Source organism: Podarcis vaucheri, assembly GCF_965113315.1.
Source record: "Podarcis vaucheri genome assembly, chromosome: Z".
Classification (NCBI taxonomy): Eukaryota; Metazoa; Chordata; class Lepidosauria; order Squamata; family Lacertidae; genus Podarcis; species Podarcis vaucheri.
Window position 1 is genome coordinate 36,321,368 of NC_138758.1, and position 22,451 is coordinate 36,343,818.

The window sequence follows — 22,451 nt, forward strand, 5'->3', positions numbered from 1 at the left end:
ATTTTGGCAGTAGGGATACATGCGTGTATGTGTATGTGTGTGCTTGGGGAGACCTTTGGTTTTCTCTTCTTCGTAAAACAACAACAACAAATCTTTTAAAAGATATGTTATTCAAACCTGTTGCTATTTCGACACTGCTTTTTTTTGGCCCCATCTGCATTGTGTACTTAAAGCACTGTGGTACCACTTTAAACAGCCATGTTGTTTAGTTGTTTAGTCGTGTCCGACTCTTTGTGACCCCATGGACCAGAGCACGCCAGGCACTCCTGTCTTCCACTGCCTCCCGCAGTTTGGTCAAACTCATGCTGGTAGCTTCAAGAACACTGTCCAACCATCTCGTCCTCTGCCGTCCCCTTCTCCTTGTGCCCTCCATCTTTCCCAACATCAGGGTCTTTTCCAGGGAGTCTTCTCTTCTCATGAGGTGGCCAAAGTATTGGAGCCTCAGCTTCAGCTTCTGTTTAAACAGCCATGGCTCCCCCCAAAAATTCTGGGAACTGTACTTTGTTTAGGATGCTTGGAATTGTTAGGCGACAATTTATTCTCCTCTTGGAACTACAATTCCCAGAGTTCTTTGGGAAGAGGGATTGACTGTTAAGCCAGCCTAGGAGGCAGAGCATAGCCATCATGGCTTGTAGCCATTGATAGCCCTCTTCTCCATTAATTTGTCCAATCCTCTTTTAAAACTATCCAAGCTGGTGGCCATCACTGCCTCCTGCAGGAGCAAGTTCCATAGTTTAACTATTTGCTGCATGTAGAAGTCCTCTCTATTATCTGTCCTGAATCTTCCAATATTCATCTTCATTGGATGCCCATGAGTTCTAGGGTCACGAGAGGAGGGGGGAAGAAACACAATTTTATTAACTTCTAGCATGTCACCTCGTTCTCCAAACTAAAAAGTCCCAAATGCTGCAAACTTTCTTTATAGGGGAGTTGTTCCTCCAGATCTCTGCCTCCCCAACTGTTTTCTCTCAGTTGGTTTGGATTTCCTCACACCAAGCATACTTCAAAAAGGATAGAGTAAAAGAAAACATGGATTGAAGAAGTGAAAAGTGTGGGAAGGCAGTGATTTGGAGGAGAGCCTCATATGGACCACAGAGACTTAGTGGAGGCACATGAAGCTAACTGTCCACATTAAACGACAGAAACGTTTCAGTTCTTAGGAACTCTTGACATGAGTGCTAGGGGTTGCCAGAACCTCAGTTTCCCCTAAATCTTGCAGGATTTGTGACTTTTGCTTTGATATAAAAATATGTGGCGTTTAGCGTTAGCCGGAAAAACAACCAGTAATAAATTACATGTAACAAAATGCTTGGAGGTCCCAGAAAGATTTTAGGCCCCTTGGAGGGATTTTATCTCATAAACAACTAATGGGGGTGCACAGGACTTTGTCTCCTCAGTACAATGTGAAATTTGGCTTACCTGATGCTCTTAAGTACTTTGGCAAGCTAATTCTCTTCCAGATATACTATGCTGCCATTTTGTAATTTTATTTACAGTGGTACCTCGCAAGACGAATGCCTCGCAAGACAAAAAACTCACTAGACGAAAGGGTTTTTTGAGCTGCTTCGCAAGATGATTTTCCCTATGGGCCTGCTTCGCAAGATGGAAATGTCTTGCAAGTTTGTTTCCTTTTTCTTAACACTGTTAATACAGTTGCGACTTGACTTCGAGGAGCAACTCATAGAACGCGGTGTGGTAGCCTTTTTTGAGGTCTTTAAAGACTTTGGTGATTTTTGAAGCTTTTCCAAAACTTTCCCGACACCGTGCTTCGCAAGACGAAAAAAATCGCAAGACGACAAAACTCGCGGAACGAATTAATTTCGTCTTGCGAGGCACCACTGTATTTCTATTTTATTGATTTGTTTATGTCCATAAGTTACTATTTTTTTAATGGCAGTCTGGGTGAGGTCACTGTCGTACTATGGAACTCATTCCCATAGGAGACAGAGATGACTTCCAACTTGGATAGCTTTAAAAAAGGATTAGACAAACACATGATGGGAGGAGAAAACTACCAATGTCTACCAGCAGTCAGATGTAGCAATGGATCTGAATACCAGTTCTGGAAAGCAAAGGAAGGGTGAATACTCTTGTTCTTGTGTCCTGCCTGTGGAATTCCCTTGAGGGTCTGTGGCTGGCTACTGAACTGGATGGATTCCCTTTGGCATGACCCAGCAGGCTCTTCTCGTGATTTCATGTATGGAAGGGGAGAGGTTTCGCCCTCCTTTCATGCTCCGGAGTGCGCTGGAGTTAGTGCCTCTGGTTACAGAGTGTCACAGGTGGATTGCTGTCAAGGCAGCCGAAACAGCTTTGCTGGAGGTAAACAGACAGCCGAGGTTACAAATTAGAAATTTTTAAGTAGCGGCAGCTGTCTTTTATTACCCCCCCTCCCATCACCCCCCCCAATCCTCGTCCACTTTCACGGCAGCAATTACGGCGTGATTGAAATGCCGTGAGCCACGCATCGCTGACACCTCTGTCTTTTTCCTGTAAACATGGAGAGATGAAAATAGACACTTGGAGCGACGGTGAGTGTCACTTTGAAGGTGGCTCTTGTCTCCTGTGCGGCGACGCAGGACGGGCTCCTGTCATTTTCCTCTCCCCCACGCACGGTGGATCGTACTTCGACTGTCAAGAAGAAAAAAACCCCAGCTTCCAGGCCTACAGTCTTTGTGGCTTCGGGTTCCTGTCACAAATCAAACAAAAACAAAAAAGAGAGAGAGAGAACTGGGGAGGCAGACAGATAGAAGAAAATAATCCATTTCTAACACTCCCTTTTTTCTTTCAGAGAAATGTGTGGGGCAATATGGAGGGGGAGGGCTGCCCAGGGAGGAGGAATGGGTGGATGAAAGCTTATATACACACACAGAGAAAACCAAGCTTTTTATCTGTCCAAATTAACTTTAACATCTTCTGAGGAAAGGAGAAGACAGATTAATTGGAGTGGATTAGGGTTACTGTGCAGATTTGGTGATATGAGGCTACCCTTGTCTTGCCACAGATATTTTTGTTTCTATGTTGTTGTTTCTTAAAAAGCCCTCTGTGGTGTATAGGGGTCAGCAAACTTTTTCAGCAGGGGGCTGGTCCACTGTCCCTCAGACCATGTGGGGGGCCAGACTATATTTTGGAGAAAAAATGAATGAATTCCTATGCCTCACAAATAACCCAGAGATGCATTTTAAATAAAAACACACAATCTACTCATGTAAAAACACCAGGCAGGCCCCACAAATAACCCAGAGATGCATTTTAAATAAAAGCAGGCGTTCTACTCTTGTAAAAACATGCTGATTCCTGGACCATCCGCGGGCCGGATTTAGAAGGCGATTGGGCATCATCTGGCTCCCGGGCCTTAGTTTGCCTACCCATGGTGTAGAAGAACATTTTTATTCTGCTGCACACTCAAGGGATTAAGGAACAACGATGGTCTCCCTCCCTCCCTCCCTCCCTCCCTCCCTCCCTCCCTCCCTCCCTCTCTCGCCATCCCCTCCACCACATTCCTCTCTTCCTTCGCATTGCACCAGTGCAACTGTCTGCCATGTGTCCTTAGCCCTGCCACTTAACTACTCCCAAACATTGCAAGCTCACTTGGAATTGCAAATGCTGAGGGGAGAATTTGGAAACCTTCTAGTGGGATCCCTTCGACAGTGTGTGTCCACCTCCTTTCCACCCACTATTCCTTCCCATGGAGCTCCTCTTTAAGTGGCTCCTGGGGTTTCCACACTGCCCCCTCCATCCTCCCAGGATTAATATAATCTTGGGACCCTGGCCATTGCCATCATTGGATCAGACCAGTTCCTCCTAGCTCTGTGAGGCAGGGAAGTGGGATGTTTTTCAGCCTCTGGACCACATTCCCTTCTGGGCAACCTTTTGAGGGGTGCAGGCCAGTGGTGGGTAGAACCAGAGGCCTGAGTGGGTGAACCAATGGATGTAAATTTTGGCTTTGTACAGTAGGCTAGTTTGTAGACATGCCAACTCACCCTTTCTCTATGTTCCGTCAAGCCAACAAGAGGTGGGGTTAGAGTTCAGGGACACATTTCCATCCATCCAGGCAAATAACACCTGGAGGTGTGAAGCAGGGCCACTGAGGGGTGTGGCCTGGGGACACTTCCAAGGGCCAGGTAGAAACTCATGGAGGGCCACAATTGGCTCCTAGGCCTGTGGTTCCTCTGCCCTGCTGTAGAAACTTTCTTAGCTTCTTGGGCTGTGAAGATCTGTGAGCCAGAGTCCACAAACATCAAGACTTGGTAGGTCCGGCTGGTTCCTCATCAAACCAACCTGTGAGACATGAAAGGTCTTTGATCTCCTGTCCATGGCATGAATTTCTTTTTCTCCTCTTTCTCTGTACATCAAAAGAGATACATCAAGGTGTCAGGCTTCCCCCAGTCTTTCTGGGTTGGCAAGATCATAGCCCAGTGGCAGAGCATCTGCCTTGCATGCAGAAGGTCCCAGGTTCAATCCCCAGCATCTCCAGGTAGGGCTGGGAGAGACCCCTACTGAAAATCCTGGAAAGCCACTGCCAGTCAGTGAGGAAAGGACTGAGTTAGATAGGAACTCTTCTGCTAGATGGGGGTAAAAGTGAACCAGGAGTAGAGCTGGGAGAGAAATATGATTCAATTGACGTATAAAAGGAAAATTACCTAATTCACACTTTCTGAGACAAAATGCAAACTGAAATGCAGCCCTCCTTCAAGATTTGTCCGTCAGATACAGATAAAGGTGACCAAAATGATCAATGGGATGCAGCAACTCCTTTATGAGGAAAGAAAGGTTGCAGTATTTGGAACTTTTTGCTTTAGACAAAAGGCAAGTGAGAGATGACAGGATAGACATTTATAAAATGATGCAGGGCATGGAGAAGGTGATGGGGGGAGAGTTTTTATCCCCTTCTTATAATGCCACAAGTTGTAGAGATCCCATGGAGCTTTAAAGGCGAAAGATTTGTGCGGTCTGAAGAAAACCCAGAGTAGCCCATGAAGCTGACTGTTGGAAGATTCAGAACAGTTAAAAGAAAATCCTTCTTCATGCAGCTCATAATTAAACTATGGAACTCGCTCCATAGAATGCCTTTCTCAAGGCTGTTATTTATGTACACTTTTGCCACTTGTAATTTTTTGCAAGCAACTCCCCCTTCCCCACGCAATGCATTTCCTTGCGTTATTTCCACACATTTATTCTATTTCATTCTGGTCATGGAACCTGCTTTGCATGGATGGATTTCAAAGGAAAGCTGTGTTTTATGCATCATCCTGCTACAAACAGAACACAAGGTAAATCACATGTTAAAATGTGGACTCCGAATGGACATTCTCCCATATCCCCTAAACTGAATTAAGCTTGGAGATGAGGAACAGATTGCGGCGGGGACAGTCTGGGTTGGCAGCCCCCAAGTGAAGGTAGATTAAAACTACCGTCCCCCCACCTTCTCAGGTACCCTCCATTTTTTGTCACAGCTGAGACGGGAGAGGGGCTTTCACTTCTTCTTCGGTGGAACCATGTTGCGGGGCGGGGGGAGCGAGGGGGAAGGTTTTCTTCCAAACCCCCACGACTTTGCCCCGCGTGGCTTGTTTAATTACAGGTTTTCAGGCACAGACCGGTGGGCTTGCTTCAGTGGGGGGAGTCGCCTCCAAAACCCTGTCATTTAGCCTCGTTGGAGTGCCTCTTCAAAGAAGGGAATCTAGAAATTTTCTCCGCAAGGTGCGGAGTGGACTGTCTCGGCCTCAGCATGACTATAATGACACATGCATTTTACGGCAAGCTGAGAGTGAATGGAGCCAGGACTGCGGCTCCTTCTGTCAGCCAAATCATTATTTTTTGTCATTTCCTGACAGTTTGGGTCTCATTCATTCCTCTCCCCCTCCCCCTTCTTCTCTTCTCCCCCCATCTTCTTTCTTTCTTTCTCCCCCTGCCTCGTGAAATGGCTAGGTATCTACGAGACTCCGGCGGGGACCATACTGTACCATGCTCATTTAGACATTGAGGCCTTCACCATGGACCGGGAAGTGAGGAGAATCAAGCAAGCGTTGGCCTTGAAATTTGCTGAGCTGGTGTACAATGGTATGTAGCACCAAACAAACAAACAAACAAAATCATTTTCCTTCCAAGAGTGCCTCTCTCTGTTTTTCATTTATGCTTTGGTATAAAGCAACAGAGGAAGTCTGCATCTTAGATGTCGCTCGCTACCATTGCTTATTCCTGGTAGTTTAGGGGTGGCTCAGTTGCCCAGACAAATTTAACCTAGTTCTCTCCTCGACACACACACACACACACACACACACACACTTGAAGGTATAAGCAACTGTCAGTCCACACTTTCATGTTACATCTTTCTTTCCAGATTTCATATGAAATACGGAAATTGCAGGCCCATAACGTTTGTTCCATTAACTAGTTGGACAGGGGGAGACTCACAAATTTAATCTGCTAAGATTAACATCATATTTCAATTGTTTTAATTTTCCCTGGGACCTTAAGGTGAAGGGCAGATAATAAATGGTAACAAAGGCAACAACATAACAATAAGTCAGTTTTAAAACAAACAAACAAGAAATTGAAAAATATAAGTAATCATAACAGATATGGAGTGCTTGGGGGGTACTCAAAGGTATGCTGTACTTGCCCCTTTTTCTCTCGAAGAAAAGCACTGGTTAAAAATGTGGCGCTTACTGTAACAACTTCATGGTGAGTACCAGCACCCGTTTAACTAGAAGAAACGCACTGTATATATCTTTATATGTGTGTTTGTGTGTGTATTGCAAAGGATTCTAAAAACCAAAGAAGGCAATCACCATCTTTGTATTTAACTGTTTGCTAATTCTTTTTTGGATTTTTTTACCCTGACTTTCAATGAAATGTTTTCAAGGAGGCTATTTGGGGAGGGTGTATCACAAAGTGTACAGGAAGAAGAAAAAAGGGGGAAACCAGAAAATTTTAAAAAGAGGCGTTTCTCCTTCTCTTCCTCCTATAGAAGGGGATGCCTCTTCTCATGATGATGTGCCTCATGTTCAGATATCTGAGCATGTGACAAAAGCATGCTTTTTGCTAACTCTTCTTTTTATCCAACATCTGCAAGTGCAATACTGATGGAACAATTCACAATCAGACTGTGATTTCAGTGATTGGCTAGCAGCCTTGTAAACCTTCCTATCTGCAATATGGTGCCATGTCTGAATCTGTGGCCTCCCAAAGCCCTCTCCTGACACAGCCAGTGACCAAGTTATGAAATAGATAATTCCCAGCCACAAGTCACCAGCTGGAGAACAAAGTCATAATTCCCCACCTGGGATGGTTGAGGGATTCAATTTTGATGTGAATGGGCCTGATCCATGCTTCTTCAACTAATGTGAAGATTGGAATGCAAAGCTCCTTTTGCAGGGCTCTGAATCTTGCAATGCAGTCCTTGGCTTAAAACACACACAAAATGACCAAAATGTGTTAAAATCCTTATTCTGGGGGATAAGATGCATCTAGAAATGCATACATTGAGACATTAACATTTTGTGCTAATCATTTGGTGTTAAATATGAATTTAGGTAAGTGTCTGGATCTTGGGGTCTGCAGATATCTTAGAAGTGCTCACTGCACCTCTCCTGTTAAGCATTTGCAAATATTCTATCCCTTTCAAGGGAAACAGCTTTAGATTTGAGCACCATCAGTAACTGATGTAGTTTCTGAGTCTCTGTGTGTAATTGACACACTTGCTATTGTTACATTCCACCCCTATCTTCTCCAGCAGTGTAGGATTCCAGGGGTTGCAGGTGCATTTTACCCAGAGCTCGTGTTTCCTTTCAGACAATGAGGCACAGCAGAGACTGTGGTGTCTTTATGATATATGGTTTATTCACACATATATACAACCTGAACCTAGATGAAGCGTTTGCAGAGCATTCACTTCCCAAGAGGCCCTAGGCTCCTCCATAAGCACAGCATTGGATTCAAAGAACAGCTGAAAACCATGCTCTCTGTCTCCTTTTTATCAGCTTGCCACTATCAGCCAACATCATGTTCTGCCCCACCTTTCTCTGCTTTCCAAACTGCTTGCAAACCTAACATTCTCCTCCTGTTTGCTTACATCACCCACCCTGAAATCCTAAACTACTTTGGTCTCTGCCCACTAGCACACAGCTGGAGGAGGGGTTCCTCCCCTCCTTGTCTGCAGTCTTCGATCTCTCTTGGTGGTTTCCTTGACCTAACTCTGCTTCGTTCCTTAAGAAACAAAACTCTGACATCCCAACACATCTGGAACTCTCTGTCTGGTCCTCTGACCTCTCCCTAGGCCACAATCCCACCAGCTCTGCTTTGCGCCTACTCACGTGTTTTTAGCTTGGCTAGAAGGTGTGTCCTGCCTTTAGCTTGCTGGATGGAGGACAGAGAGTTGTGTGTATAGAAACTAGCCTGCTATACAAAGGTAAAGAGTTGTCACCAGTCCCAGTCCTATTCAGACACATTGAATTTGCTAGGCATAACTAAGTTGCATGACAGTCCAAGGGCCTGATCTATGTTGGACTCAATTGGAGACAACCCAAAATCAACATCCCATTGCTCCACCCAGTTTTGTCTCTGACCCCCTGCCACAGGCACCTGTCCCTCAAGTGGCTGCCCAGAAGGGAATGTGGCCCTCAAGCAAAAAAGTTGATTTCTCTTGGGCTTGTTTTTCATACAGGTTTTTTAAAAAATAAATAAATACAGTTTTTCAAAACAAGTGAAACAATGAAATTTCAGTAAAAGTTTGAAAACAATTATTTCAAACATTTTTTAAAAAATAACTAAAATAACTGATAAGCTAAAAACCACATCAAAATGCCTATCAGCATTCTACATATCTGGAGAGGCTTGCCTAAATAAAAATGTTTTTAGCAGGTGTTGGAAAGACTAAAGTGAAGGCACCTGTCTTGTGCCAATAGGCAGGGAGTTCCAAAGGTTGTGTGCTGCTATGCTAATAGATCAATTTATTGGAAATGCAGAATGAGTGTTATGGAGCCCCAATATCTTTGTCTGTTCCACAGATCCAAACTGCCCCCTTTGAAGAAAGCTGAGGATAATCAGAGACCATTCCAACAGTAGTAAAGTGCTTGGCTTCCTTCCGTTAGAACACCACCCCTTTAAACTGTGAGCAGCTCTGCTTGAGAGATGAGACTCTAGCATCAAGCCTGCATGAGACCATAGGGCTTTAGTTGAGCTGGATCAGTATCTGCCTTCTCTGGCAGCTCTCTGGGTTCCCAAAAACCTGATTCCCCTCCTGTAGTCTTGCTTTCTTGGAAACTAGCAAGCACTCTGTGAGTGGAACATGTTTGCTCTTGCTGCTGGACAGCTCCCTCCTGACGCTCCATCTCCCCCAGGTCTTTCCAAGTTCCCTGCAGTAGGGAAGGAAGTCCTGAGGCTTTCCCAATGCTGATTGGACTCCAGCTCCCATCAGCTCCTGCAGCCAATGTGGTCAGGGATGATAGGAGTTGTAGTTGAGTAACAAATGGAGGGGCCACAGGCCCTTCCCTGCAGGCTGAAAGCATGGCTAATGTAGGCCCATTAATTTAAGAATATAATAAGAGCGCTGCTGGATTGGGCCAACGGCCCATCTAGTTTAGCATCCTATTCTCACAGTAGCCAACCAGATGTTTGTGGGAAACCTGCAAGCAGAACCCACAAGAGAACTCCCTGTGTTTTCCAGCAACTGGTATTCAAAAGCATTGCTGCAGCCTAAAGTCCCGGAGGCAGAGCATAGCCATTGTGGCTAGTAGCCCTGGACAGCCTTATCCTCCTCCTTGAATTTGTCCAACCCTCTTTTAAAGCCATTCAAGTTGGTGGCTATCACCACTCCCTGCAGAAGCAAGTTCGATAGTTTACATAACTCTTTGCTGTGTGGAGAATGACTTCCTTGTATTTGTCCTGAATCTTCCAACATTCATCTCTGTTGGATGTCTACAAGTTTTAGGTGGAATCTATGTATTTTTTTAAAAAAAAAATTAAAATGCTGTGAAAATGCTTTTTTAAAAAAAGTTTTGAAAAATGCATTAAATTTGGCATAGCTCACTGTTTCCATCTAGTGTCACATTTGTATATTGCCCTTTACAAGACATTTAAAATGTTTTATTGGAGCTGTGTAGCTGAGTCCTTAATGTTAGGAGGGAGGGTGAAAACCTTTTCTTTGTTCACTTTCTCTATGCCATACATCATTTATATAAACAGCTTTTATGTTACCTCTAACTTGCCTTTTATCTAAACTAGAAAAGTCCGAAATGCTACATCCTTTTCTCATAGGGGAATTGCTCCATCCCATTGATCATTTCCCTTGCCCTTTTCTGACCCTTTTTTTCAATGGGTGTGCTGTGAGTAGGACTTAGTTCAATCAACCCAAGTTTTTTTTAGAAGTACTGTAAAATTTTGTGCACTGGGGGAGATGCTTGGTTGGAAATAATCTAGATAGGATTTTTAAGAAGCAGATTTTGTTGTTGCTCCAGCAAAATATTGTTGGATCTTTGTGGTTTAATTTGTTCCTCCTTTCCTTCTTGAAGGAAACCTGCTATGTGATGCTGAGCCCACACTGGGGCACTGTGCATCCCCCTTTCCCCCTCACTCCCCATGATTGAGGATCTGGTCATCTTTTGTATGAGCAAACCATGGGAAATGGCAGGTGAAATTTCTGGTTTGCAAAGGTAGCTCTGAGAAGGCTTTTTTGGGTGTGTGTGAGGGAGAGTGGTAGTGGGGAGAAAAGGAGACTGTTACCTCTGACATTTCAATCAGTCCTGTGGTCAGCAGGGCCAGCTATTACAGAATTGCTGCAATTTGGAGGGTGAAAAGAAGGAGGGGCAGAAAGAACGGCTGTGCTGGAGGCTAGAGGCTGTGACATTCCAGATGGGGGCTGGCATGGGAAGCCCCTCCATTATGAGACGGTCTGGGTGGTAGAACTATGTTTATTTGCCCTTCTTCAGTCTGTTTCCCAGATTTAAAGAAAAAATACGCAGGAAGCTGCCTTAAACAGAGCCAGACCAGCGGTCCATCTAGCTCAATGTTGTCTGCACTGACTAGCAGAAGCTCCTCAGGGTTTAAGGCAGGAGCCTCACCCCAGTCCGGCCTGGAGATGTTAAGGATTCAGCCTGCAGCCTTCTTGCAAGCAAAGCATGCACTGTGTCACTGAGCTGTGGTCCTTCACGTAAAAAGCTTCCAGTCCTCATTGTTCTAAACAGAGGGCTGAATTAAATAGGAACATAGAGAACTGTCTTACTCGGGGCTGTGCTTTCTAGGCACAGGTCTGAGATCACTAGGTCTGTGTTCAAGCAGTTTTTTTTTGTGGGTTGTTGTTTTGTCCCATAACATTCTACTGCCATGGTCAGAGGCAGTAATGGTTCTGAATGCCAGTTGCTGGAAACCACAGGAGGGGAGAAGGCTGTTGTGCTTGAGTCCTGCTCGTGGTTTCCCACAAACATCTGAGTAGCCCGTGTGAGAACAGAACACTGTGCTAGATGGGTTGTTGGCTTGATCCAGCAGGCTCTTTATTTTCTTAAGAAGTCTCTTGGAGAACATTTGACACAGAACAGGTCCTATCGTTTGCAGCTTGCCCTGAGCTTTTGCAACAGGGTGGGAACATACCTCCGAAGAATCAAAGTTGAGTGCCAGCATACAACACCTCTTCTTTTAAATAAAAAAAGCCATTTAAGTTTTTATTTTTAATTTTTAAAAACCCAACCCTCACAGCTGTGCCCACTCCGGGCTTATGATGTTTTCCATTCTAAGAACAGAAACCATTTGCAAGATGATAAATAAACCATTTAGGCAAAGAGAAGAATATATTTTTTAAAAAAAGCATTTTCTTTCCTAAAAAAAAATTTGCAATAAACACAGGCCAAATAACAATATTGCAGATCACAGAGGACTCCACTCAGCAGAGGGAACCTGCTGGAGGCCAGGCTTTCATGCCCCTGTCTTCCTTAAACACCTAATTATTGTAACTAGTCTCTCTGAATTTAAGGCAATTAGCGGTTGTCATTTCCCTCCCCCCCCGCAAAATCCCCCTCCCCTGCTCCCCATCGTGCTGTGGGAAAGGTGGCACGGCAAATGCGAGAGACTTCCCCCGTTTTGTTCTCTCTCGCTGCCAGGTAGAAGCCAGGTGTTGGAAATCTTGCCATCTCTCCCACGGTCCCTCCACTGCGAGGATTAGGAGTGGAATTACTCTTACAAAGTGAGAAGGTGACTAAGAAAGGGGGCAGTGTCCCGTTGAATAGGAAATTTGCTTTGAAGGGGCAGGTGGGGGGGGGGAGGAATAGTGGATGGAGAAAAAGGGAGAAGGGTGTTTTAAGGAAGTGATTATGTTAAACTGGGGGTGGGGTGGAAGATTTTAGGCCCAAGGGCCTCTTTGACTTCCAGAGAGCTTTCCACGGGCCATGTGCTGGCGGTGGGCAGGGCCAGAGGCAAAAACAAGTGAAACAATTTTGATTTCATATATAACAACAAAATAATAGTGTGGCAGCACCTACGAAAGGCAGGATATTAATACGTTTAATAGTAATCATAATGATTAATTTACCTGCAAGGTCACCTTAGCTCACCTCTACCCAGTCAGCTACTTGAATCAGTGGAACTGGAACTTTTCCAGGTGCCTCATAACGCCCATTCTGCATCTGTAAGGGATCAATCTTTTAGCCTGATGGCATCTGCCCTTTGGAACTCTCTGCCTTTTGACATCAGGCAGCATACCCTCAAACATTTCCCCAAATGCATAGTATTCTATGCTTATCTACCTGGATAATAAAATAATCCTGTGTCTGAGGTTTGCATTTCAGTGAGTAGGTGTGGGCTTGCATAATGAACTTTTGTGCTCTTAGAAAGGAAGCCTAGTCTTCCTGCCCACATGCTAGATTTCTAGGGGCAGGCATTTATTTAAATGACTACACCAGAGTATTCCATGGTGCAAATCCCTTCTTGCAGTTGCAGTTCTGTGTTAACCCAGGCACAGGTTGACCACCTTTGATTCAATGCAATTATAAAAGCAATTACAGTGCGACCTAGGCAAACATGTTTTGTTCACTGCATCAGCACTTGTGGCCAGCTGCGAATGAAAAGCAGAGGGCGGCGGCGGTGGTGAGGGAGCCACCTGTGTGTAAGTGAGAGTGCAAAGGGATTAAAGGGATAAACTGTTCTGATCACCAAAAACAGTGAAATAGGATAGTTCTTTCATCCTCTGTCTGTTCCTCTGGCAGTGTTATGGACTAATTGGCAGCAGGAGTAGCAACTAATCCAGGGCAGTGTCCAGGAAGAGGACAGTCTTTACCATTAAGAAAATGGACTGGTCCTACCGTTGATGAGAGAGAAATTCCTGCAAGAAAGCTTGGAGAGCTTTGTGCAGTCAGTGCAGACAATTATGAGCTAGCTAGATAGACCAGTGGCCTGAATCAGGATAAGGTACCTTCTTGTGTCCTGTGTTTCCCAGAGTCTGAACTCCCTCCCACCAGAGGGCTGGTGACAATGGCAAGGAGGCAGCTCAGGGTAGACAGATGCCCCCTCAGCCATGATCTGTAGGGAAAGGTGAGACTGTCCCCCCCTTGCTTGAGTGACGGCATGAGGTTACTTGATATATGAAAGAGATGGGGAAGGGAGTCCACCTGGGACAGATGGGTCCTGATCTCCAACCCGATAAAGACCCCTGAGCTCTGAAGAGAACCCTCTGTGAAAAGTTCACTTGCTCCAAAAGGCCTTATCTCTTCAGAGTCAGGAAGCCCAATTATCATGTTCAGTTTTGCCTCCAAGACAGCAGAAGCACGACAGATTGGAAGGGGGGGGGGAGGCGGGGATAGCACCACCAAGGGATTCTGTTTCAAAGGTAACTTCTTGATGGCGGAGGAAGAGTCTGTGTCTGTGGTTGGGACCGAGGAACAAATATTTGGTGCAACTGCATTTGGGAAACTGTGTACAGTTCTGGTCACCTCACCTCTGAAAGGATATTGTAGAATATGGAAATGTTCAGAAAAGAGCAACCAACATGATCAAGGTGGGATGGAGTGACTCCCCTTATGAAGAATGGTTGCAGCATTTGAGATTTTTTTTACTTTAGGCAAAAGTGGCTTAACAGTCAATCTCTCTTCCCAAGGAATTCTGGGAATTGGAGCTCTGTGAGAAGAATGTGAGGGCCTCCTAACACCTCTCAGCATCCTTAACAAACTACATTTCCCAGGATTCCTTGGGGGGAGCCATGACTCTTTACATTTTAAGCATTTTCATTCCGCTCTGAACAGGCATGGCTTTCCCACAAAGAATTGTGGGGTCTGGAGTATTTTTTATTAGTTTCTATATATTAGTATTGTTAATTGTTTAAATTATTTTTATTATGTATTTTATGCTTTTATATTGTAACTTTGTGTTTGTGAACTGCCCTGAGACCTACTGGTATAGGGTGGTATACAAATTTTAATAATAATAATAATAATAATAATAATAATAATAATAATAATGATGATGCTGAGTGTTGTTAGGAGATCCCTCTTCCCCGCACATTTCCCAGAGTTTCTTGTGAAGAAGGATTGATTGCTAAATCACTCTGGGAAGGGAATAGGGGTCTCCCAGCAATGCCCAGCTACCAGGATTTTGGGGAAATTCATGCCTGTTCAAAGTCCTGTGGCTAGAAAGCACAGGTCCGAGTGGTTTTCTACTTGACCCATGCTTCCTAGGCATGGGTCTGAGTGGTTTTCCCCTTGCCCTGCTCCTTTCCCATGGAAAACTTGCTCTTTTAGTGCTAAATCAGAGCAAACATCCATCCAGAGAAAACCCAAATTGCCATTTGCTCTGATTGAGTGCTAAAGAGTGGTTTCCACAGGGAAATATGGCTTGAGAAGGCTTTGTTTCCTGTCTTCCTATTCCAATCCTTGATCGTCTCTAGCTCTTGGTCCAAATTCTGTCCAAGCTGCTCCTGTTCCTCTTGTGAGATTGAATTTGTTGCTGGTGCTCCTGTTCCCCTGTGTAGGCAGGAAGCCTTGCCCGTGGAAATGCATACCCACCTGAATGCTTTCTGCCATCTGTTCCAGGCACTGCAGCTGCCTGGTTTCAGGTGATTCCCCCCAGATGGTCTTTGATAATGTTACATGTATATTATTGCCGATTACCAAGATTCTGCCTCTTTGTCATGTTCCAACAGTGACCTGCAAGGGTTTTGGAAATGTTGGGAGAGACAGAAGGTGTCTCCATTACTTTGGCATTCCTCATTTCTTTCCTGAATGCGATTTGTGGAGTTGGGAGCAACTCAATGCTCCCAATTTCAGAAGCTGAGGCAAAGGTTTTGGAGATTGGTGAAGAAAGATGGATGGGGGTGGGGTGAAGAGTGGAAAAGATGGGGGCAACTGAAACTGCTGACCACTGCCCTATGTGGCAAGTTGCATCACTGTAGCTTGTCACGTGAAGAGCTGGGAACGGCTGGCTCCCTTCTGGCAAGCCTTATCACTGCAGTTTCTCAGCAAAGAACGTTACTGGCTGACTTCACTGAGGTTGGCTATTGAGGTTGGCTAGGCAGGGAGAATTAACAGAGTTTCTTGCCTCAGTGGCAATTCCTGACAAGCTTTATTTGACTTCAAGCATGTGTGTTGTTATGCATTCAGTGGTCTGTGTTTGCCTGAGCTTGACTCAGGACTAAGGATTCTGAGCTCCTGTGTTCTGATTCAGTACATGTTGTCCAATCACAGAACGTTTCAGGATTTTGGCCTCTGCCATTGGCTCTTGAACTCTTGAGTCATGATTCGCAGTATGGAAGTGTAGACAGCCAATCTCAGTGGCCCAGGCTTTCAGAAATGTATATAAGTAGTTGCTTTGCCTCTATTTCCCAGTTATGTAGTTCAGTAAAGGTTCTTGATGCTATCTCTGTGTCTTGCCTCATGGGAACCCACCTACACTTCATGTCTCTAACATTGCTCTTCAGATCCTTCAGTTGTGGTTGCTTTTCAATCCTGACCTCTGGTTCTCAGCTCTTGACTTCTTCCCACCATCCAGCACTGGCAGGATGTCTAGACCCTCCCTATGTTCCCTAAATCCATGCCTAGCTTCCCTGCATTATGAGTAGCTACCACTGGTGGACATAAATTCTTGCATTGCAGGGGGTTCTATGATCTAAAGTTCTGTGGGTCTAATTGTTTTTACTCAAGGAGTGAGAGCAGAGGTAGAATACCTCTGTCCTGCCTGGGGGCCAAATGTGGTTCTGCATATCTCTTTATCTGGCCCTCATGACTCTCCCCAGGCCACACTTTTTCAGGCCACACCCTTCACTGGCTCTGGTCTACAATCTTCTGGTGTTTCACTAGGGAAGCTGCAGCAATGCAGCACACCACACGTGGCAGTGGTCAGCAGTTTCTTGTTGGAATGAGTCCTTGAACTGTGATAATGCCCCTGCTCTTTTTGGATGGAGAGGGTGTGTTTTGAGATATAGAAATTATAAACTTTTGTATGGCTGGAATACCACCCATTGTAAAGAAGTGTCATATGTGTTCCTCTGTCTCCAGGGCTGTCAGAAACCCTGGAAAGCAACTGCCAGTCCATGTAGATAATACTGTGCTTGATGGACCGGTGGTCTGACTCAGAAAAAGGCAGTAGATAGGTAGCCGTGTTGGTCTGCCATAGTCAAAATGTGTGTATCTGAAGAAGTGTGCATGCACACGAAAGCTCATACCAAGAACTAACTTAGTTGGTCTTTAAGGTGCTACTGGAAAGAATTTTTTTATTCAGAAAAAGGCAGTTTCCTACGTGATCAACAAGGGTGAAGTCCTATGTTATCTGTGTAGCTCAGCAACCTATGGAGGGCCAGAGCTTGAAGTTGGGCCACCTTATTTAAGGTAGTAAAGGAAGCCAAGCCCTCCACACACAACCTGAAGTGTTCGCTTCCATGGGAACATGAGGCTAGCATAGGATGCAGACAGTATCCAACACAAGCAGAGGGCAAGTGACACTAGGACCTTGGACAGCTCCATTGGTGCTGAAGATGTTTCTCTGCTGGGAGCTAATATCAACTGAAACTTTATGTGGATTGATCAGATCTTGAGTGTGATAAGCTGCCTTGTGCAGGAGGAGGTGACTAGGTCATAAAAGCCAATGAAGCTGAGTATCGGAAGACTCGGGACAGATAGAAGGAAGGACTTCTTCACACAGCACATGGTTAAGCTGTGGAACTCACTCCAACAGGAGGCAGTGGTGGCCACCAACTTGGATGGCTTTAAAAGAGGATTAGACAAATTCATGGAGGGTGCAATTGGTATCTAAAAGCCACCATGGCCATGCTCTGCTTCCACAGCTGAAGGCAGCAATGCTAGTTGGCCACTGTGAGAGCAGGACGCTGAACTAGATGGGCCACTGGACTGATCCAGCAGACTCTTCTTACATTCTTATGTTCTTATGAAGGTGCCACTGATGACTTTCAACTTGTCTGTTCTCCTTTTCTGCTGCAGGTTTCTGGTACAGCCCAGAGTGTGACTACATCCGCCACTGCATTGTCCAGTCCCAAGAACTTGTGGAAGGGACGGTACAGGTCTCTGTCCTGAAAGGCAAGATCTACATTTTGGGAAGGGAGTCCACACAGTCCTTGTACAATGAGGAGCTAGTGAGGTAAGCATGCTGAGGGTGGCTAGTGTGTCTCAAATCCTCAGCGAATTAGGGACTTTGCTTGCACGTGAACAAGGCCAGTAGTGGGTCCAATGATTTCTGCATTTGGGCATGTTAAAGATTGTTTGATTTCATTCAAAATGTTATTTTCTCCACTAAATCCAGAGAAAAGGAAACTTACTTAATTACATAAACAAAACAAAAAAACAAAAAAAGGAAAAACATAAAGTGTGGTAAAACATTTAAGAATGAATTCAAAGCAGTGTAAATCCACAATATGTTACTCATATGGTATTTAAAACCATTCTTACAGTTGCAAAACAAAAGAAATGTCACCTGAAATTGAAAAAAAAAATGATAAAGCATAGCCCCGGAACCTAGATTCTAATGAGAGGGGTGGGACTGTTTTGATTCACACAATGTGGCTGTATCTGGTTAAATCTGAGACATCTGCAACCGAATACCAGACTCTGCATTAAGATGAGAGTTGTATTTTGTTTTAGTAGCCACATAGGTAGAGAACCCTGATTCACATAACTAAATTGTTGCAAAGGGCAGGATTATTTTTGCTTTATCTGATGAAACTTTAAATTCGTCTTTTAGCTGACCCCAAAATTCTGATAGTGACTTCTTAGTTTCAAAATTATCTTTTATCACAGAACCTGATGTCATTGATCAAGTACTCTTACTGTTGCAGTGACAGACATACTGGCTTTTCTGACACAGCAGAGTATGTGTTTACAACCCAAAAGTTTTCTTTATTTTTTTCATGGAGTACTTCCAGAAAATAACAGTTGAAACTATTGAGCAAACTTAGCAGGTGAATGTGAAACTCATTTAAGATTCCTCCAGGCATGTCAGAATCTAGTTCTTCTCTAAATTCTTTTGCCATTTGGAAGCTTTCAAATTTTCATTGATTCTGCCCAAAACTTGATTTTCTTTTAAAGGCTTGTACAGTGGTACCTCCGGTTGTGGATGAGATTCGTTCTGGAGCTCTGGACAGATCCCAAGGTTTCTGCAACCGGAGGTGCCTGTTCTGCGCATGCGCACGGCACAATAGAGTTCTTCTGAGCATGTGCACAGCACGGTAGAGTGCTACTGTGCATGTGTGTGCAGCGAAACCCGGAAATATACTTATGGGTTTGCCGTGTGCATATCTCAAAGGATATGTTCAAGAGGGGCACATAAGTAGAGGTACCACTGTACTTTATCACTAGCATTAAAAAAAAAAGTTACTACTTTTCGTTGACGTGAGAGACTTAAGTCATTAACTTTTTTACATTAAAAAATCTGTTAAATATGCCAATTTTATGAGCCAATGCTCCTCACACAACCTGTCTCCCAAAGCAAAGTGATCATCTGACTTTGAAATGAGAAACTTCAGCCCTCATTTCAAAGAGTTGAGTCAAAGTTTTGCTGTGAGAAATCTACCTTCTGTGTGAAGAAGTAAAGATGTGTGCAGACTCCCCATGTCACCACACAACATTTTGAATAGTCCTGTATTCTTAGGTCATGGTTTGATAAAATTAATTACTTCCATGTTTGTTATCCCAGGGGATACCCCTCAATGTGAAAAATTCATCTATTAAGTTGAAAAATTTCAACTTAGTCAGTAAGGCTTGCAGAGAAGCAGATTCTCTTGAAAAAACTTCAAGTAATGGTAGTGCACAAATACTGTTGGAATTGCTAACACGGCCACATCCATTGAGTCATCCATTTGAAGCTAAAATTCAGTGCATTTTATTTGTGAGAGTAAAGTAGCTTTCACATCCTCCGCTAAGTCCCCGATTCTTCACGAGATTGTGTTATTTGACAAAGGAGCTTTGCCTACTAGCGTCATACCTTTTCCATCCAATATACCTTCAATATACCTTCAGTCTTTACGCAAGGCTTGATGAAGTTTTCAGAGATGTTATGGGCTTCGCCAGCTTGGGCAAATTGGTAACTGACTAAGTAGGACCACCATCAAAGCCTTTTCGTTAACTGTTTTAGAGTGGTAGGATATGATTTTCTGGGCTTGTGTAAGTTCACCATACTTCCTTCTGAAGAAATCGGCCTGTTTGGTCTTGCATTCTGGACAAACCCCACCCCCCTCAAAATGACAACACATTTTTTTCTGGCAACATGGCACTGCGTGGAGACACTTCACCGCAAATTCTGTACTCTGGTTTGTTGCTACTGGTCTCCACAGACCCAATACCCAAGTAAGAATTGTGGTTCTTCTTTTTCCCTGTGGCACCTGTCTCTGAAGTACTAGGGCTAGGCAGCTGGTTCAACATTTCAGGAGGTTGTAGATTTGACTCTTAAACAAGACCTGCATTTCAGATGGGAGTCTTTTGTGGCCCTACCAGGAGGTGCCACTGGGGATTGAACTTGGGACCTTCTGCATGCAAAGCAGCTGCTCAACCCCTGAGCTACAGCTCAGCTCCCTGACTCAAGGAATCAACACCCCTTACACCCCCTGTGCTAAAAGTGGAGGCAGAGAAAGTTTCCCCACAGACATAACCCATGAATAACTTAGGAGCAAGTACTTCATCTAACCTGTTTTTTTAAAAATAATAATAACAAATAAATAAATTAAGCAAAGGTCTTGTTTAAAAGTCAAATCTATTTTTTTCTTCCCCACATTGCACTTTCCCCCTCTTTTATTCTGCTGTCTGCCTCTCTCTCACGACTTCCCCCACCCCTCCTCTCAGCCCCTTTCAATCCTTCTAAACACTTTATAAGCCATAAATATACCCAAATCAGTTTAGATCAGTCAGAGTAAATGTCAAATTATCCTCTTCCCCCCATATCTCGGCTTCTTTCCCTCCCTCCCTCTTGAAATCAACAGCTCCTAATAATCCGTCCCCCAACCTTTCATTATCGTTTGCATTCTCATGCGGTGGAGATTAAATGAATAACGTTTTTTAAAAAGAGAGAGGGTTTTTTTTATGGGGGAGCCAGAGATGGGAGGCAAAAAAAGAGAGAGAAAGTGAAAGAGAGGGGGGTTTGAAACAGGAGCACTTACTCCCAGTGTGTCTTTAGCCCATTACCCCCCTCCCCCTGTTCCTTTTTTTGATTTCTACATCACTGGTTTGAAAAGCGTTTGAGTGACGGCATGGCGGGGACCCGCGAGGGAGCCGAACGAGGTGCATCGCAGCAAAAATGCCTCCGCGCAGTAGGTAGAAAGTAACGTAATTATAGAGCAGGTCAGAACCACTCGGCTGAGCAAAAATAAAAGCGCAGAGGTTTTTCTGCAGCCCGTCAGGGGAGGTAACATCATTGTAAACTCTCTCTCTCTCTCTCTCTCTCTCTCTCTCTCTCTCTCTCCCCCCCCAAATAATAAAAAGGGTTGTTTTTTCTTTGCAATTTTTAGAAAATGAACAGAGTTATACGTGTGGGGTGTCTCTCTCTCCCCGCCCCCTTTGCAGAGGCAAGAAACTAGCTCATTTGGGGTTTTCGTACAGAGGCATACACTCCATATGTTAAACGCACATTTAAAGTGCATTTCTCACCCACTCTGATGAATCCTGGGAACTATGGTTTGTTGTGGGTGTCTGGAAAGGGAGCTCCATGTAGGATAGTCAACAGTTCCCATGATTCTTTCGGATGTTTGTTTTAAATGTTTGATGTATACGCAAACATTTAAAGGATATTTAAAATGCACTTCCTTCTCACCCTGAAGAATAATGAGAACTGTGGTTTGTTATGTGTGATGGGAATAAAAGTTCTGTGTGGGATAAACTATAGTTCCCAGGATTTTCATGGGGAAGATTATTTGTATGGTGTGTACAGGGATATTCAAAGCACATTTACCTATCCATCCTGAATAATCCTGGGAACTGTTGTTTATTATGGGTGCTGGGAATTGGAGCTCTGGGGCAAACTACAGTTCTCAGGATTCATAGGGATTATTGTTTTGAATGTATGGTGTGGACATGAACATTTAAACCATGTTTACCACCCTCCCCAAAGAATCTTGGAAACTGTGGTTCATTATGGATGCTAGGAATGGAAGTTCTCTGTGGAGTAAACTACAGTTCTCGGATTCTTGAGTGGGGTGCATTAAATGTTAGTTGCATACACAGACATTTAAAGGATATTTAAAGCAGATTTCTCTTTTTTAAAAAAGATATTTATTAAAAGTTTTTAAGATATAACAAGAAAAAATAAAAATAAACATACAAAATAAAAAACAGTTAAAAACACACATTAATTTTCAATAACATAACTTCCATACACTTATTTCCTCAGACCTCCTCATACGTCCCTTCTTTGTATTCCAGTTCGATTTGTTAGTTCAGCAAATCCTTACCATTAACAGATTTCTCACCCACCATGAAGAATCCTGGTAACTAGTTTGTTGCAGGTGCTGGGAACTAGCAGGGTAAACTCCAGTTCCCAAAGTTCTTGGGGTTCTTTAACATTATTTATTTAATATATGTATAACCCCTCTTTCTCCCAGCTTGTGATTCAATGTGGATTAATGTGTGGTGTATACACAGTCTTATTCTCACAGATATTAAAGCCAAGCGTGTTTTCTTTTAAAATACAGTGGTACCTCGGGTTAAGAATTTAATTCGTTCTGGAGGTCCGTTCTTAACCTGAAACTGTTCTTAACCTGAGGTACCACTTTAGCTAATGGGGCCTCCCGCTGCCGCCGCACCGCCAGAGCATGATTTCTGTTCTCATCCTGAAGCAAAGTTCTTAACCCGAGGTACTATTTCTGGGTTAGCGGAGTGTCTAACCTGAAGTGTCTGTAACTTGAAGCGTCTGTAACCCAAGGTACCACTGTAATTATGTCGGCCTGTTAGGAACTCATCCAGAAAGCAATGCCTCTTGATAGATCAGGGACTGTGTGGCCCTCCCTGTATTGAGGGACTCCAACTCCCATAATCCATAGCCAG

The 22,451-nt window shown here is 44.1% G+C and overlaps 1 protein-coding gene across 1 annotated transcript in view; it reads left to right on the plus strand.

Moving 5' to 3' along the window:
- The window catches only part of ASS1 (argininosuccinate synthase 1), a 76,503-nt gene that overhangs the window by 46,633 nt on the left and 7,419 nt on the right, over window positions 1–22,451 (plus strand). The window contains exons 12-13 of the mRNA XM_082208497.1: window positions 5,926–6,057; window positions 17,409–17,565. Coding sequence (XP_082064623.1) covers window positions 5,926–6,057; window positions 17,409–17,565 — 289 coding nt within the window. The remainder of the gene's footprint in view (window positions 1–5,925; window positions 6,058–17,408; window positions 17,566–22,451) is intronic.